Consider the following 16,915-nt stretch of genomic DNA (forward strand, 5'->3'; position numbering starts at 1 on the left):
GCATTCCAGATGGAGTCTTTGATTAGCCTGCAGGGTTGCCATATGCCCTTTTTTCCAAGACACGCCATCTTTTTCAGGTCTGGTTGTCATATGTTCTCTTTTTCCCAGACACGTTCTCTTTTTCAGGATTAAAATTTCTGTCTGGGTGGATTTTTAAAATTTGGCAAAATGTCCATTTATTTTTGTTTGTTTACAGTAACCCAAGAAAATTTTCCTAATGCATTAGACTGAGATCTAAGACACCTGGCTAAGCTGGTCTGCAGCACAGAATCACAACAGAACAGCATCTTAAACCAGCTACATATTGTATAAATCCCTTCTCTTGTGGCTGAACTAAAAGGTCAGCTAGAAGATCATGGAGAAGGAGTCTGGGAGGGCAAGAGTTAACATCTGCCTGCCCTTAAGAAGAGTCCATATGTACATGTTAAACAGTTTAATAAATTGTTCTGTGCACGCTTATGTTCACAAAGATGTGAACATGAGCCCAAATACTTTCATGTGACAAGTGATGGAGCAATATTTATTATTATTATTATTATTATTATTATTATTATTATTATTATTATTATTTTGTTGAAAGTTAAGAACAATGATGCCAGCAATATATCACAGCTTCTATAGCCTACATATGGTAGGGGTATTTAAAATGAGAGTCATCAAAGCGATCTGTAGTTAAAAGTCTGCAAATGCGTCCTCTTTTTTTTGCTCTTTAAAATATGGCAACACTAGATTAGGGCTAGTATTTTTGGTTTTTGTACTGGGAAAGTCACTCTTATTAAAGAGGTACATTTTTTCTCTTTATGCAATGCCAGTTCAAACAGTTGAATCAAGTTTCTTGAAATAACATTGATATGCTGGTATATCCCTTTGCATGTAAGTAACTTGTGTGCCACATTCAAAAAATCTTCCTCTCTCGCCAATAGGATCTTGTCATCTCTGTCCTTGAGCCAGTCTTTTCCTGAACAAATCACTATTGGTGACCAGGAATCCAGATAGACATATAAGAAATAAACCTTCTGGTGGAGGGACAGATCTTTATTTAAGCTTTTGAATCCCCTGAATAATACCCGCTTGTTTTTATATTTCTATTTTATAAGTTTTATGTTGTTGTTTTGTTTTAAATATTGTTTTGTTTTTATATTTTACACCACTTAGAGATTTAAAAAAATAAGCTGTTTAAAAATGCTTTAAAATAACTAAGTAAACTTCCTCCAAGAAGCCCAGGATCATGTACATAATTCCCTTCCTATTTCATCCTCACCAAAATGTTGCAATGTAGGTTAGGCTGAGATATTGGTAATAACATTATAGTAATGCTGATTCTGATTTATTAGGAAGTGAGCGAAGTCTGGTGACAATCTTCTCATAAATTTCTAAAAGGATCTGTGCTTTGTCTTTGCAGTAAAGCAGTGGAAAGCTTGGCTCAAGGTGATGCTGAAATCAAGCGTCTGAAGGAAGAGGCTCATAAGGAAGTCCAGCAAGTGGAGGAAAGCTTGAAGTGCAAGATAAGCCACTTAGAGGAGGCAAGGCAATATGTTTTCATAGTGCACGTGCAGGTGTTTTTATGATTTCTGCTATTATACTTTGCTGGATCTTGTAGGAGAGCACTTGTTGTCTTTCAGTAATAATCTGAGAATAAGCCCTCACTTTCCTAAGAAAAAACTCAGGTAATTCAGTCTCTCTCTGAGGTAGGATGAACAATGGACATGTAACTGTCTCTTCCCTCCCTTGGGATGGGTTGGGGTTGGGTTGAAGTCTAAAGAGGCTGAGCCAAGGCCATAGTAACATTCTTAGGTGCCAGAGGCAGGTCAGGGGTACAGGTGTGCGTTTCAAAGAAGGCAAGTGGAACAAGGCACTAAGACTGCTGCTGCTACTTGTGGTGACAGGTTGCTCAGACTGACTTATGGTCCAACCCTGAGGCCAGGGCTTCATGGACCAAGGTGAACTGCGATATGCATATAGGGTCAGCTGGCAATTACTGCAGCTGAGGTGACACCCTTGTTGACTGCAATGATTAGTCAGCCAGGTATGCAGGGGAAGCAGAGCACCAGTGGTGGCGAGGCTACTGAATGCCTGATTTGAGTCACACACACGTTGCACTTTACAGTAATGTTGAAAAGGTTGGAGGGGAGGGATTGGGTTTTTCAGACGCTATGAACCTTGCAGGGCCGGGAAATCGGCTTTGTGGGGTGCTGAATGCTTTTCTCCGTGAGGGAGCCTTTCCGGACCCCATTAAAGAAGTGGTTTTAAGCCACCTCTTAAAAAAACATCTTTGGACCTGGCCATTATGGCCAATTATCTCCCAGTCTCAACTCTTCCATTCTTGGGAAAGATAATTGAGTGGGTGGCATAATTGAGTGGCAACTCCAGGCACATGAAGATGCAGACCTTCCAGTTGGGATTCAGCCCCCATCATGGGACTGAAACCACCTTAGTTGTGCTTGTTGATGATTTTGGGTGGGCTAGGACAGAGGTGAAAGCTGTTTCCTGGTTCTGCTGGATCTCTCAGTGGCTTTTGATACTATTGACCATGGTGTCCTTTAGGGCAAAACTAGTTTGAATTTCACATCGTGATAACTGTTTCCTAATATTTGACCTGGCAATATATTGCAAATCACAATGTGTTTTAGGGCTAGGCCTCACACACATTGAGGTGATTGATAATATTATTTAACAGTTTTAGACCCTTAAGTAGAAGCAGTTGCCAATACATTGTCCTGTTCGCCTCTGTGTAGTTCCTGCCTTATTTCAGATATTGAGATATATCAATATATCATGATGTTTAGCTGCTGATATATCACACTATTGAAAGCCAGATACTGCCCAGATCTAGTGCCCTTCTGGACCATCTTAGGGGGGTTAGGAGCTGAAGGTTATTGTTATGTAGTGGTTCCCCTCCTTCCTCTGTGTTCGAGTCCAGAAAGTGGTGTTGGGAGGTGAGTGTTCAGACCCCTGGGCGCTCATTTGTGGGGTATCTCAGGGCTCCGTCCTCTCCCCCTTGTTTTTTTAGCATCTATATGAAGCTGCAGGGAGAGATCATCAGGGGGTTTGGGCTGGGTGTTCACCAGTATGTGGATGATACCTAGCACTACTTCCTTTAAATTGGAACCAGTGAATGCATTGAATGTCCTGTGTGAGTATCTGGAGGTTGGATGGCAGCTAATGGATTGAGATTGAATCCCAGGATAAGACAGAAGTACTGTTTTGGGGAGATGGGGTGAGCAGGTGTCAGGGATTCCCTGGTCATGAATGGAGTAACTGTGCCCCTGAAGGACCAGGTACGCAGCCTGGGAGTCATTTTGGACTCACAGCTGTCCATGGAGGTGCAGGCCAATTCTGTGTCCGGGGCAGCTGTCTACCAGGTCCATCTGGTATGCTGGCTGAGACCCCATTTGCCCGCAGACTGGTAATATAGAAAAGCTGGTGGTGGAGGAATAGTTTAGTCTCTGAAGACTGTCAGTAACTGTCTTTAAGGTGGTCCTCCTTGAACAAAAGAACATCAAAGGTGGATTGCAATGTTAAGCAGTTGAATTGGAATACATCAAGAGAATTTTCTCACAACAAATGTCTTAATTGGCTGACCTGTACCAGGATGTCTATATTATCTAATACTGTTTTTGGTGAATGGCTGCAAAGTAATTATCACCCTCTGTACTTTCCTGCATTTCATTTTCTTCTGAGCTCCTATGAATAGTTCTCCTCTTTCCCATGCAAGTATGTAGCTGTAACTTACTCAGGGCATTACCTCTTGTTTGTGATTAAGTCTATTGTGGTCCAGAAAAGTGCACGTCATATTAAATTCCACCACAAGTGGTGATCCTTGCTGGGCAAATGAGCCCAGGAAGGGTAATACTGCTTGAGAAAGTATTGCAAAAGTTCACTGGCTGTGAATGGTTGCTTCATCATGCATCTCTTATTTTCTGAGCACAGGATCTTAAGGTGGCGAAGGAAGAAGTAGAGAAAGCGTTTGCAATGACGGAGCAGGAGAGAGTACTAAGACTTGCAGCCGAACAGCAACTTTCTTTGATTACAAATAGGCAGTCAAAGGATCTGGATGTGATGACAGTGCTTGAAGAAAAGGACAGGTTAGGCTGTTATTATGGATGAGTACTCATTTTGTCAAATTGGTCCGATCTCCCTTGACTACACCCCTTACTGACCTTCCTTCACATTCCATGTGATTCTGCCTGACTGGGATGTCCGTGAACTCTGTTAATGCCTCTTGCTTTTGTTTCATTTTCATTGGACTTGTTGTGGGGACAAGTTGTGGTAAGTCCATTCAATGACTAGATGTATCAATCGGATCTTATGTCTTTCTCTTCTGCTCTGCCTATGTCATCATCATCATGGTTCTGTTTCTGTAATTTTAGATGTATTGAGCAACTGAGTCTGTCTCTGAAAAATAAAGAAGCTTTAATCCAGTGCTTGGAAGCAGCAGAGTCCAGAAATAGATCTTTGGAGGAGAGTTTGTCAGAAGAAAAAATCCAAGATCACCCTGGTGCTTTAGTGCTTGAGAAAGAGGAGGAGCTGGAGGTGAGGACTATCAATAGGGTAGAAAGGTGGAATGCCATCCCTTGAGAAGATCCTGTTTGTCACCCTTGTTTTCCCAGCTATCTAAGGCATGACTTTTCCACTGAGCACAGGAGCAGTCTGTACGCTGAGTTGATACAGAGCTGTACTTTTGCAATTTTTTTTGCAGATACTCTGCTTTGCCCCCTTATTTTGTTTTTATCTTTACTTTTCTGTTCCACCTTCTTTCCAAGGCCTCAAGGTGTTATACATGCATCTCCCCCTCCCCATTTTGTTCTCACAACAACCATATGAGTCAGGGCTGAGAGAAGGCAATTGGCCCAAGATAACCCTGTGAGCTTCATGGCTGAGTGGGTATTTGAACCCCGAGCTCACTTTCTCAGTTGCTTCTCATTTGGTTCCTATTGATCCAGGCTTCTAGCAATGTAAAACAATTAATGAATTCTTTCTCAAAGGCATGGGTCACACTGTCATCAAGTTTCAGAAATGTAGATAATTAATTATTATTATTGCATTTATATCCCACCTTTCCTCCAAGGTGCTTAATATTGTGAAATAGTCTTCTCCCTCCCCATTTTATCCCCACAACAAAGCTGTGAGGTGGGTTACACTGTGAGGCAGTGACTAGCCCAAGGTCACTTAAGTGAGCTTAATGACCAGGTATGGATTTCAACCCTGGTCTTCCAGGTCCTAGTCAAATGCTCTAAACACTATACCACACTGGTGTACCTGTTGCTTCTATGGTCATTTCTATTGCAATGCTAGTAGTTTTTGAAAGTCATATGTTGCTGAAAAGCTGGTTAATTTGGAGGGTCAGATTGGGTCCAAAAGGAGTCATCTTTGAACCAACCCATACATAGACCCTTCTGATGCAAATGAGGAGCTCAGTTTTCTTTTGCCTCTAAACTCGATGTGGGTGGCAGGAGAGGGGATTGGGCAGAGCAAGGTGGCACTTTGTATTGGCTGAGCAAGAGGCAAACTTGTTGCTGACACAAATCCACCGCCTCCAAGGCCCACAGACATTCTGATTCCTTATATCTTTGAGGGATGCTCTGTTAGTGGTCCTTGGATATATGGTTTGTATCCACCAGGAGCCATGCATTCAATATTGTGTGCCAAGTTCTGTGACACTCCCTCCCAGCTGAGATCAGACAGGCCTCCTGACTGTTGAACTTCAGGTGCTTGACAATGGCTTTCCTATTTCAGCAGGTGTCTTAAGTAAGCTGTACTTATGCCTGTTTATGGAACTGACATTTTCACTTTATTTTAAGTACCATATTGTTTTGGTTGATCTATAAACTACTTTTTGGCTTCTATGGTGAAAAGAGGTTTATAAATATTGATGATAGTTTTTATTTTATTGAAAAGGGCTATTTTGTTCATAATTCATTCTGCTGCCTCAGAACCAGGTGGTATATTGGTTTGAATGTTAGAACAGGACCTGGGAGCATTGGATTCAAATCCCCACTCAGCCCTGAAATTCACCAAGTGACCTTGGATCAGTCACTATCCTATCAGCCTAACTTCCTTTCCTGAGTTGTAAGGAAAAAATAGGGGTGTGTGTGTGTGTGAACAATCACATAAGGTCATTAGAGGAATAGTTGTGTAAATATGTCATAATAATTCCCTAGTTGCATGAGGAAAGTGTGCATGCTCAGTTCTTGTTTGGGTTTATGGATGCATAGGGGGCGCTTCTGACTTGATTTAATTACTCTTATCCTGCTTTTCTGTCCAGGATCTTACAGCCTCTTACATGATTAAAAACAGTAAGATGATTAAAACACTCATCATAAAAAGTGTGATTTCCAACCTCCCTTGATTTTTCTGCAAAGGTGGGGTGTATATTGTAGCTATAACACCTGCTCAGCTTACCCTCCTCTCCTTCTCACACTTGGGTGTATGCATGTGGACATCCTGTCTAACAAATATAGGGAGTTAAAAGGGGAAGCATAGCTATGCTTGTGCACAAACGCCAGATTTTTCAAATATTAATCCTTATGGTCTCCTGGGATGTATATTTTAATTATGTATATTTCACACATATAATGCTTTTTCTTATTGGAAATAAAAGAACCTGGTAGCTGTCTACCTAGCTAATAATTGACACTGGAGTGAAAACTGGATTATTTTATTCCTTTAGGCTCTCAGAACAGAATTCTACAATGCAAAACATGACTTGGAAAAAAAGATCGCGGTACGTCTTGAATTTTCCCTTTCCTTTCTAGTTGTTGTGTATTGGCAGGTACAACCTTTGCAAGTGTCCTTTTATTCTACCATGAGTAGGAGCTGACGCTCATGTTGTTTCCAGACAGTTTTTAGCCAAGGAGAGAGCTTCCAATATTAAAAGGTTTTGCAAGGAGTGCAGTGTGTGTTGTTAAGCTTTGTCAGGCATTGGTCAGGATGGAGAACTTTCAGTCCTTCAGATGCTTATTGAACTTACAATAACCCCAGCCAGCATACATTGTAAAGTCAGTTACATGTCAGACATGCACGTCTGAGTAGGCTTGCTTAAAGAAGCAAGTTTTTAAAGGTAAAGGCAAAGGTACCCCTGACCGTTAGGTCCAGTTGCGGATGACTCTGGCGTTGCATGCTCATCTTGCTCTATAGGCCGAAGGAGCCGGCGTTTGTCCACAGACAGCTTTCCGGGTCATGTGGCCAGCATGACTAAGCCGCTTCTGGCGAACCAGAGCAGCACATGGAAACGCCGCTTACCTTCCCACCGGAGCGGTACCTATTTATCTACTTGCACTTTAATGTTCTTTCAAACTGCTAGGTTGGCAGGAGCAGGGACCGAGCAACGGGAGGTCACCCCGTCACGGGGATTCGAACTGCCGACCTTGTGATCGGCAAGCCCTAGGCTCTGGTTTAGACCACAGCGCCACCCGCGTTCCTTTTACAGCATACATTGTAAAGTCAAGTTACATGCATGTCAGACATGCACATCTGAGTAGGCTTGCTTAAAGAAGCAAGTTTTTAGGAGGTGCCAAAAACTCTACAGTGAAGGTGCCTGCTTAATATTCATCATAAACACAGTGGGTAACCAGATACCTTTGGGGACACCCTGGCCCTCCCCCTCCTCTACTGTGGTTCTCCAGCAGCTGGTATACAGAGGCACATTGCCTCTGATCCTGGAGCTATCTTGCAACCACCATAACTAGTAGCCCAATAGCTTTATCGTCCCTCTATCAGTTTCTTATTCTCTTTTCAAGCCATCTAAATTGTTGGCCGGTGCCACATCCTGTGGCAGCATATTTCACACTTAATGTGCTGTGTGAAAAGAGCTTGGATGAAGAGTCTGTTTAGTTCAGCGTCCCGTCTCCCACAGTGGTTGAGAAGCCCATAAGCAGGGTGGTTGCCTGGTGTACTGCCTTTGAAAACAGAGCTTCTGTTTAGCTTTTTTGGCTAGTAGACATTGATAGACCTCTCACTCACCTTTCTAAAGCCACCCAAGCCATCTCCACAGTGGAGAAGCACATGGAAAAAGCCTCCACCTTTTATCTCTCTTGCACCACTATCCATCTGGCCAGTTCTCACAGCTAATCTGGCCTCTCATCACTCTATCAGTGAGATGCTTATCTTCCCTCCAGCAAACATGCCACAACATTGTGGAATGCAGTGGAGCGTTCTGGAGGCGTTGTGGGACTGAGCTGATTCAGAATCTGTTGGATCCCAAGCCAGTCCCACTGTTGTCATGCAGTTGCACTGGACCCAGATGCAGTGTCAGCTCCAGGATGGCACAGGAATCCTACTGCCCCCCCCCCCTGCACCTTCTGCCCTGGACAGTTCTGTGAAATCCCACTTTGGCTGTGTTGTATTTCAGCCTTAAAAGGTAGGAGAATAGGCAAGAGTTGCTTTAACCACATTATAAATGTTAAGGATTGCTCCTTTTGTGCGTGACAAAATATTGGGTAAGCAGCATATATGCAGGATAGGGCACCTTTGCCAGGAAAGCTTCAGGCCTAGTTCTTATGGTGGCCAACCTGCATCTACATTGTGCCACTTCAGGCAGGAGGTGGGAACTCACATGAGAGAATGCTGCTGTGTAACCAAAATTCTATGCACTTAGAAAACAAGCTTCTCAGGGAGGGTTCTAACCTTGCCATCTCCCTTACACATTAGTTTTCTGTATACAGAGATTTCTGAGTGGAGGAACATTCAGCTACAGAACCCCCCTACCCCACCCGCCATAGCGTGAAGTGGCCCAGCCCAGGTAGAGATTTCCTATCTCAACAGTGAAAGGCTTGTGGCAAAGCTTATGTGGTCCAGATTGCAGTTGCCCTGAGTGAGGAGCTGTGCTCTTGCTTGATGCCTGTGAAAGTATTCTTAATATACAAAATGTGTTTCTTGAAAAAGGATAACTGTATGCATTTACTTTTAATCCTCAGTCACTCCAGAAGGAACTTCATGAACGAGAGATGGAGCTTTCTGTCGAAAAGATAAATGCTTTGAAACGAGACAAAACTATCCAGGGATTAGTCCTTGCTGTAAAAGTGAAAGAAAAGGAGGTACATGGATTATGTTATTCTGATAAAAATGTATTCAAGCCATGCTTGATAGTAACAGATTGAGGGAAGGGCAGGGTGGACATTCTAGGAAGTCTTGAGGGTTAAGAATACCTACTTAGAGCAAGAGAGGGGAACATTTTTCAGTTCGAGAGCCACATTACCTTCTGGGCAACTTTCTGAGAGCAACATGCCACTGCTGAGCAGGCCAGGGGCAAAAGCAGATGAAACAATGGATGTATATTTTCCCTTTAACAATTAGGCTATTTTCCACCCCACCCCCTCTATTCCCCCATCCAGGAAAACAAGTGGCAATATCAATATATCAATACATCGCCCAGGACCAGTTTCAGGGCCAGAGTGTGATGTTGCCTTCACCTAGTGGTATATCATGGGTGAAACTGCGGCTGCTCCTGACTCAGGAATGGTGGTGCCTTCACCTGCGATATACTGCTGGGTGAAGGCTCCATCACGCTCGGGCCCTCAAACTGAGGGAGGAACAAGCTGCGAGGTGCCAGAGCTGATGCAGCTCGTTTTCGCCCTCGGAGCACCAGGTGCCCATGTGCACAGAGGAACGAGCTGCACTGGCCCCGGCCTCGCAAGGCACCAGTGTGAAACTCGTTGCTCCCGCCAAGGCCCGGGCCTGATGCAACTTGTTCGTCCCTCCGCTTTTCAACATTCCAATGTATCACTATGTATATCACAATGTTTGGCTGGTGATACATTACAATGTTGAAAAGCTGATAATCAGCCAGCCCTAATTGGAGGTCAAAAACACATTTAGTCCAGGTAAAAATACTTTCTGTGCAAAGCAGGGGTTGTGAAGTGTGACCCAGTGAGAGTTTTGAGGGCCAGATAGAGAGGTCTGGAGCCCATGGTTGGCCCTCACCCATGATCTAGAGATAGAGAAACCCTGCTGGATCAGATTTTCTAGTGTAGTATCTCACAGATGCCTCCAAGAAGTCCAAAAGTAAGATGCAAAAGGAATAGCCCATTACCATGGTTGTACTCTAGTTGCTGGTATTTAGTTGTTTGCTGCTTCTGAAGATGGAGGTTCTACTTAGCCATCATTGCTAATATATGGTTGGGTTTAAGGTGGAAGCTAATATAGTGTTCTGTATCTTTAAGGGAATAGGATATTCATGGGGAAGTTGTATTCTTACAGCTGTCGGATTTTGGTCTTTCTCCCCTGAATGAGAGAGTAATATTGGCAAATACTGGGAACACTCCACTCATTCCTGTACATCAGGGGTCTGCAAGGTTTACATCGCCTGGGCTGGTTCACTCCAGCGGAGATCCCTCCGTGGGCCGGATTGTGAGTGCGAGCGCCCATGATTTCTGGCGTCTGCATTTGCGCAGGCATGATTTCTGGCATCTGCGTCTGTGCAGACACTATTTCCGGCGCCGCGGAAGCTAGTCCCCGTGCCGTGCTGCGCCAGTTTAGTGCAGCGCGCAGGGACTCGTGGGCCAGTTAAACAACCCCTGTGGGCTGCTTGTGGCCCATTGGTTTTAGGTTGCCGACCCCTGCTGTAGATTGAGGGCATCCTCAACCATTCAGGGTGTCGTGTGTTTTGAGTTGTTCTTCTGTGGGCACAACTGCAGAGCCAAGCAGGGGGAAAGCATCAGAAAGAGGCATGGTAATGGGACAGGATCAGGTTTCCCCACTCCTGTGACAGTGGAGGCTCTGCCCCACCTGGCACAAATTATGAAATCCAAGGTGTGCCAGTCTCACTTCCAGGCAACAGAAGCATGTTCCCAGATCTCATGAGAAATGGCAGTCTTGAGGTTTCTGGGGTGAAACTGGAAAGTGGCTATGAGTGGGGAAGTGTCATTTAAAAACTTGAGGCAGTTCATCTGAGTGCCTGGAAGCAAAGTGGGATGGAGAATACAATTTGGCTCTTGTTGGAAATATCCTACTCTCATCTGTCTGTGGCTTGGGTGGGAAACCCTGAGCCAAGAACCCTGCACTGTGCTCCCGCAATCTCCTACAGTAGTCAAATGATGGTTGGGTTCCCCAGTGTTAGTTTGAACGCAGGGTTGACCTTTTTCTTTCCAGATTGTTTCTTCTTTCTTAGGCAAAGGCTTTGACTCCCCCATTTGTTGGTTATAGGCCAGGGATGGGAAAGCTTGGCCTGGAGGTTAAATGAGGCCCTCCAAGCCTATCATTCTGACCCTCAGGAATCTCCCAGACATGGCCCCTTACTATCTCTGCTTTGCACCTCCTTGAGTGTATTTGCTGGGCTGGAATGTGTCCTTAAGCTCTGATCATGCCTTTTGCTTGCATGGATGGATAACAGAGAGGGGTGTGCAAGTGTGTATGGGGAGGGCAGAGCAAAGATTGGTACCAGCCCAACCTCTGGAAGTGGGTGGGAGAGACTCCTCATTGCCCGTCCTCTCTCTCTGCAGAAAAAAGAACATTCCTGGGAAATGCTGGCATTCTTTTTTCATATGGTTGTGGTGGTGTTTTTGTTCTTGCCCTCTCTTGGCTCTTATGTGTCTTTCACATCCATGAGATTTCACCCCTTTCTGTGTTCTTTTGTTCAGAATGAAAAACTTTGCTCTGAAATTGAAGATTTAAACACATCATTGGCTGAAGCCACCCAGAAAATTCAGATGCGGAAATTCAAGGTGAGACAATAAGGATTATTATGGATACTTCTGTTCCTCCACCCTGTATTTCCAGGCAGAATCAGAGAATAGAATCAGAGAAGGGACCCAAGAGTCATCTGGTCCAACCCCCTGCAATGTAGAAATCTCAGTTAAAGCACCCATTACATATGGCTAGCCAACCTCTGTTAAAAAAACTTCCAAGGAAGGGGAGTCCACCACCTCTTGTGGGAGTCTGTTCCACTGCCAAACAGTTCTTACTGTCAGAAAGTTTTTTTGAATGTTTAGTCAGAATCTCCTTTCTTGTAACTTGAAGCCAGTGCCTTCAGTCCTACCCTGCAGAGCAGGAAAAAACAAGCTTGCTCCCTCTTCCATGTGACAGCCCTTAAGATATTTGAAGATGGCTATCATATCTCTGGTCCAGGGGGTCATGAAGAGTCAGACACGACTAAATGACTGAACAACAACAAAAATCATATCTCCTAGTCTCCTCTTTTCCAGGCTAAACATACCCAGCTCTTTCAAGAGCTCCTTAGAAGACTTAGTTTCCATACCTTTGATCATCTTGATCTGCACACGTTCCAACTTGTCAACATCCTTCTTAAATTGTGGTGTACAGAATAGGACACAGTGTTCCAGGTGTGGTCTGACCAAGGCAGAATAGAGTGGTACTATTACTTCCCTTGATCTGGACACTATACTTCTGTTGTTCAGCCTAGAATAGTGTTAACTTTTCTCCCCTGCTGCATCACACTGTTGACTCATGTTAAGCTTGTGGTCCACCAAGACTCCCAGATCCTTTTCACATGTACTGCTGGTAAGCCAGGTGTCACACATCCTATATTGGTGCATCTGGTTCTTCCTGCCTAAGTGCAGAAACTTACATTTGTCTTTATTGAGATTCATTTTTCTAGCTTGTACCCAGTTCTCCAATCTGTTACAGTCATTCTGAATTCTGATTCTGTTTTCTGTGGCATTAGCTACCCCTTCCAGTTTGGTGTCATCTGCAAATTTGATGAGCATCCCCTCAATTCCTTCATCCAACTCATTTATAAAGATGTTAAACAACAATGGACCCAGGACAGAACCCTGCAGAACCTCTTCTGTCACTCTTTTCCAGGATGACAAGGAACCATTAATGAGTACTCTGGGTTCAGTCAACCAGCTACAAATACACCTAACAGTTACCTCGTCCAACCCACTTTACCAGCTTCCTTGTGAGATTATGATGGGGGACTTTGTCAAAAGCCTTACTGAAATCAAGATACACTGTGTCCACAGCATTTCCCTGATCCACTAAGTTTGTAATTCTATCAAAATAATAACTTATTTCTGAGAAACCCATGCAATCACAGCATCCTTTCTAAATGTTCACAGACCAACTGTTGAATTATCTGTTCTAGGACCTTCCCTGGTATCGATGTCAAGCTCACTGGTCAGCCATTATCTGTGTTTCCTTTCCCCTCTTTTTGAAGATGGGGACAATATTTGCCCACATCCAGTCTTTAGGGACCTGACCTATTCTGCAAGAATTCTCAGAGATAATAGGCAAAGGATCTGAAATTACACCTGCAAGCTCCTTTAGTTCCCTTGGATGCAGCTCCTCAGACCCTGGAGATTTGAATTCATTTAAAGTAGCTAGGTGTTCCCTTACTACCTCTTTTCCTATTTTGTGTTCCCTCCTTTCATCATCTATTCTGTTATCACCAGGTTAGGCATCACTTTCCTTTTGAGTGAAGACAGAGGCAAAGTAGGTGTTGAATAGTTCTGCCTTCTCTCTTTCACTCAATAGCATTTCTCCATCTTCCCTATGCAGAGGACCTATCACTTGCTTGTTCTTCCTCTTACTTCAGACATAGCCAAAGAAACCTTTTTTATTATTTCTAACCTCTCTTGCAACCCTGAGCTCATTTTGAGCTGTAGCCAGCCTGATGTTCCCCCTGCAACTGTTGGCTACTCCTGTATACTCCTCCTTTGTAATTTCTGCTTTCTTCCATTTCTTATACACCCCCTTCTTAACTCTCAGCTCATCTGTAAGCCCCTTATGCAGTCACACTGGTTTCCTTAGATGCCTCCCACTTTTCTTTCTTGCATTTGGGCCTTCAATATTTCTCCTTTAAGAAACTCCCATCCTTCTTGGACTCCCTTCTCTTTGAGTATTTCTAACCATGGGATCACACTCAGTAGCTCCTTCAGCTTTTTGAAACTGGCCTTAAAGTCCAGAGTGTGTATCCGGCTACACTCAGTTTTCCCTTGCCTATGTATCCTGAAACCCAGGAGAACACGATCACTTCCTCCCAAGTTTCCGAGCACTTCCACTTCATCGATCAGCTCCTCCCTATTGGTGAGGACCAGGTCCAAGATAGATGATCCCCTTGTTAGTTCTTCCACTTTCTGGGAAATGAAATGGCTAGCGAGGCGATGGAGGCATTTGTCAGACCTTACAGACTTGGCAGAGTTTGAGTCCCAACAGATATCGGGGAAGTTGAAGTCCCCCATGAAATCTATTTATTGCTGATGGGCTTTTATTTTTTGCCGATGGGCTATTTATTGCTGATGGGCCTTTGGAATTGGTAAGATTAGTTAATTTGTTAAGTCACTGTTGCTAGAAGCTCTGACTGGTTTTTTGCCTGTCCCTCACTGCTGGCTAATGTGCTTTCTTTTGACAGACCAGGGTAGAATCATTTCCTGGATTACCCCAGCAGGGGCCCAGTTGGGTCCCTTGGCAGTGGGTCTTGGTAACCTCCCTAGGTAGACGTCTAACTGTGCTTTTGTGGATTGTAAGAATAATGTTTTTAGGAAGAATCCATGGCTTGCATATTACTCTGTGGTAGCCAATCTCTGTGTGGGGTATACCACTTCAGAATGCAGATGAGGGGTGGTGGGCTCATATGATAGAATGCCTCCCCATAAAAATATTCCCTGCATGCAGAAAGCTAGCACATTTGAGGAAAGGCAGCCCTGGAATTCTCCGCCCTTGACATATATAGGGCTGTATGCAACTCAGTTATACTCAAAGTATGTCCATTTAAATTAGTGAACCTATTGTTAGTGATGTCATTCAGTTGGTCTACTCTGAGTACAAGTAGCATTGAATACCACTCAGTTTTCTATGTGCAGCATTTTTTTATTTATGGAGCAGTGTTCAGCTATGTGAACCCTGTCTGAAGTAGTACAGCCTCAACATGTCAACCAGTTTGGTGTGACTGTTGAGTGGCTTAAGAGTGTGCCATCCACAGTTTTCTCCATAGAACTAAAGAAGCTGGAAGAGAGTAGGTTTTGTTAATTCTAAATAGATCATCTTCTCCTTTTCCTTAGCCTAATTGCTCACAGTTGTGATGCTAGACATAAGCAGAAAGCCCATCTGCAAGTTTTTGTTGTATAGTAGAAACTTGCCTGATGCTAAAATTACTTGCCCTAGGCAAGCAGCTAATAATAAACCTGCCTTTAGAAGTCTTAATATGTTCCTGAATGTCTGTTCTACAAGCTTCATTTGGAGAATATTTGTAGCTAGGCTCTTTTGCAAAACAGTTTGGGCAACTGGGCTTGTCTTGCATTTGTGACATGAAAACTATGTTGATGTAGAGCTGTGAAAGGCATGAAAATAAAAGAGAAAGTTGTCTTCTGTGTTGCATGACTTGTGCTAACTGAAGTCACTGCTTTTTTTTCTAGGGTGTTGAAGATCCTCAGACTCTCTTGATGGAAAAAGAAAGTCTCCTGGCGGATTTGCGTTCTGAAAACCTGACCAAAGATCTAGAGAACCATAATCTTCAAAGGAAAGTTAAGAAGACCGAACAAGAGTTGCATGATTTGAATCTTGAGAAAGAGACATTGGTAAAGGAACTAGAAGAGGCTCAGCTACAGAAAAGTAGAAGTGACAAAGCCATTAATGTTAGTATTCAGTTTTCCCTGTGTTTAAGAAATGCAGTTAAAAATAGTTTGCATAATTTGTAACTTCCTAAACATGAATATGAGTTGTGAGCAGGGAGAACTCACTGGAACTCAGTTCCGGCACCATTCAGGTAGGCGCCATTGCCATTCTAAGAGAACAAGGGAGGTATTCATGGTGCGTTCCGGCACCTCTTTTTCTCGAAAAAGGCTACTGCCAACTCTACTTTGGAGATAAAAGGTAGTCCTCTTGCAACCCCTCCCAGACTTCTGCTTACTCATTGTACCCACGCTAATAGAACCTGTTACAAAAGGTTGAAGTTTGTGCTGCTTCTGTTCTGGCTGCTTCAATCCATTCCACTCCCTGCCCCCTACACATGGGTCTAACAATTACTCTAATGTGAGTGGAAGTGAACTTTCCTTACCTCCTCAGTTATTTTTCATCCAGCCCTGTTTCCTTCCTGAATCAGAGTTGGTCTAGAGGAGAAAAGTTTGAGTAACTGAGCCTTGAGAGGTGATGTGCGAGGGGATTCAAGTACTCTCACTTGTTTTCTTGTTAAAATGAACACACCATATATGTGACCTGGTCCAAAAGTGGCTAATTTATGTGGTGTCAGATCTGGTTTAGCCCCTCATTCCCCTCAAGGCCACTTGTAATATTACTTAAAGCCAGCAGAGGGGTCTCTCTGTCCACAGATCCAAGGCATCTCCCTCTCTGCCGTAATCCACTTATATATGATAACTGAATTACAGATGCAGTCTCTTGTCTGCTGGTTCTCTGATTCTCCACTCCACGGTGAACCTCTGAGACACCATCGAGACAGCCTCTATCATTAAGACAGGAGTTGGCAACGATAGAACGTTTATAATAGTCTGAAGATAATTTTCAGTGTGCATTTACCATAGTCTGCATATCTGTTTTGCCATCATAGCAGGCACCAAACTATAGTGGTTTGAATGTGTTATTCTTTATTCAAAAAATGGTTCTCTTAAATGTGAAAAAACTTTGAGCTACCCTTTGAAAATCATTATGGTTTTGGTGTGTGGAAAAAAGATAGTAAGAATATGAACATAGGGCTTCCAACTCTGCCTTTTTTTTTTTTTTTTTTTTTTTTTTTTTGGGAGGAATAGACTATTGCTGCTGGTATTGGCCTGTGTACTGACATGACATCTAGTTAGTGTGCTAATTTTTGCTTCAGTTCCTTACCAGTGCTGGCATGTTCACTGCTGCCTTAGGAGCATAGGTAGTTGCCTTGCACTGAATCATACCACTGGCCCATCTAACTCAGTACTGTATGCACTGACTGGCAGCTGCCAGGTTTTAGGCTGGATTTGTTATTGTGTGTAAGGGCTGGGTGCATATTTGCCCAGCAGAATTATTTGTACCT

The 16,915-nt window shown here is 43.6% G+C and overlaps 1 protein-coding gene across 1 annotated transcript in view; it reads left to right on the top strand.

The window, feature by feature from the left end:
• CDK5RAP2 (CDK5 regulatory subunit associated protein 2) overlaps nucleotides 1-16,915 on the top strand; it is a 138,807-nt gene that overhangs the window by 18,207 nt on the left and 103,685 nt on the right. Inside the window, 7 exon segments of the mRNA XM_028715746.2 lie at nucleotides 1,403-1,523; nucleotides 3,931-4,085; nucleotides 4,371-4,533; nucleotides 6,671-6,724; nucleotides 8,916-9,035; nucleotides 11,577-11,660; nucleotides 15,312-15,530. Coding sequence (XP_028571579.2) covers nucleotides 1,403-1,523; nucleotides 3,931-4,085; nucleotides 4,371-4,533; nucleotides 6,671-6,724; nucleotides 8,916-9,035; nucleotides 11,577-11,660; nucleotides 15,312-15,530 — 916 coding nt within the window.

Source organism: Podarcis muralis, chromosome Z, assembly GCF_964188315.1.
Source record: "Podarcis muralis chromosome Z, rPodMur119.hap1.1, whole genome shotgun sequence".
Lineage (NCBI taxonomy): Eukaryota > Metazoa > Chordata > Lepidosauria > Squamata > Lacertidae > Podarcis > Podarcis muralis.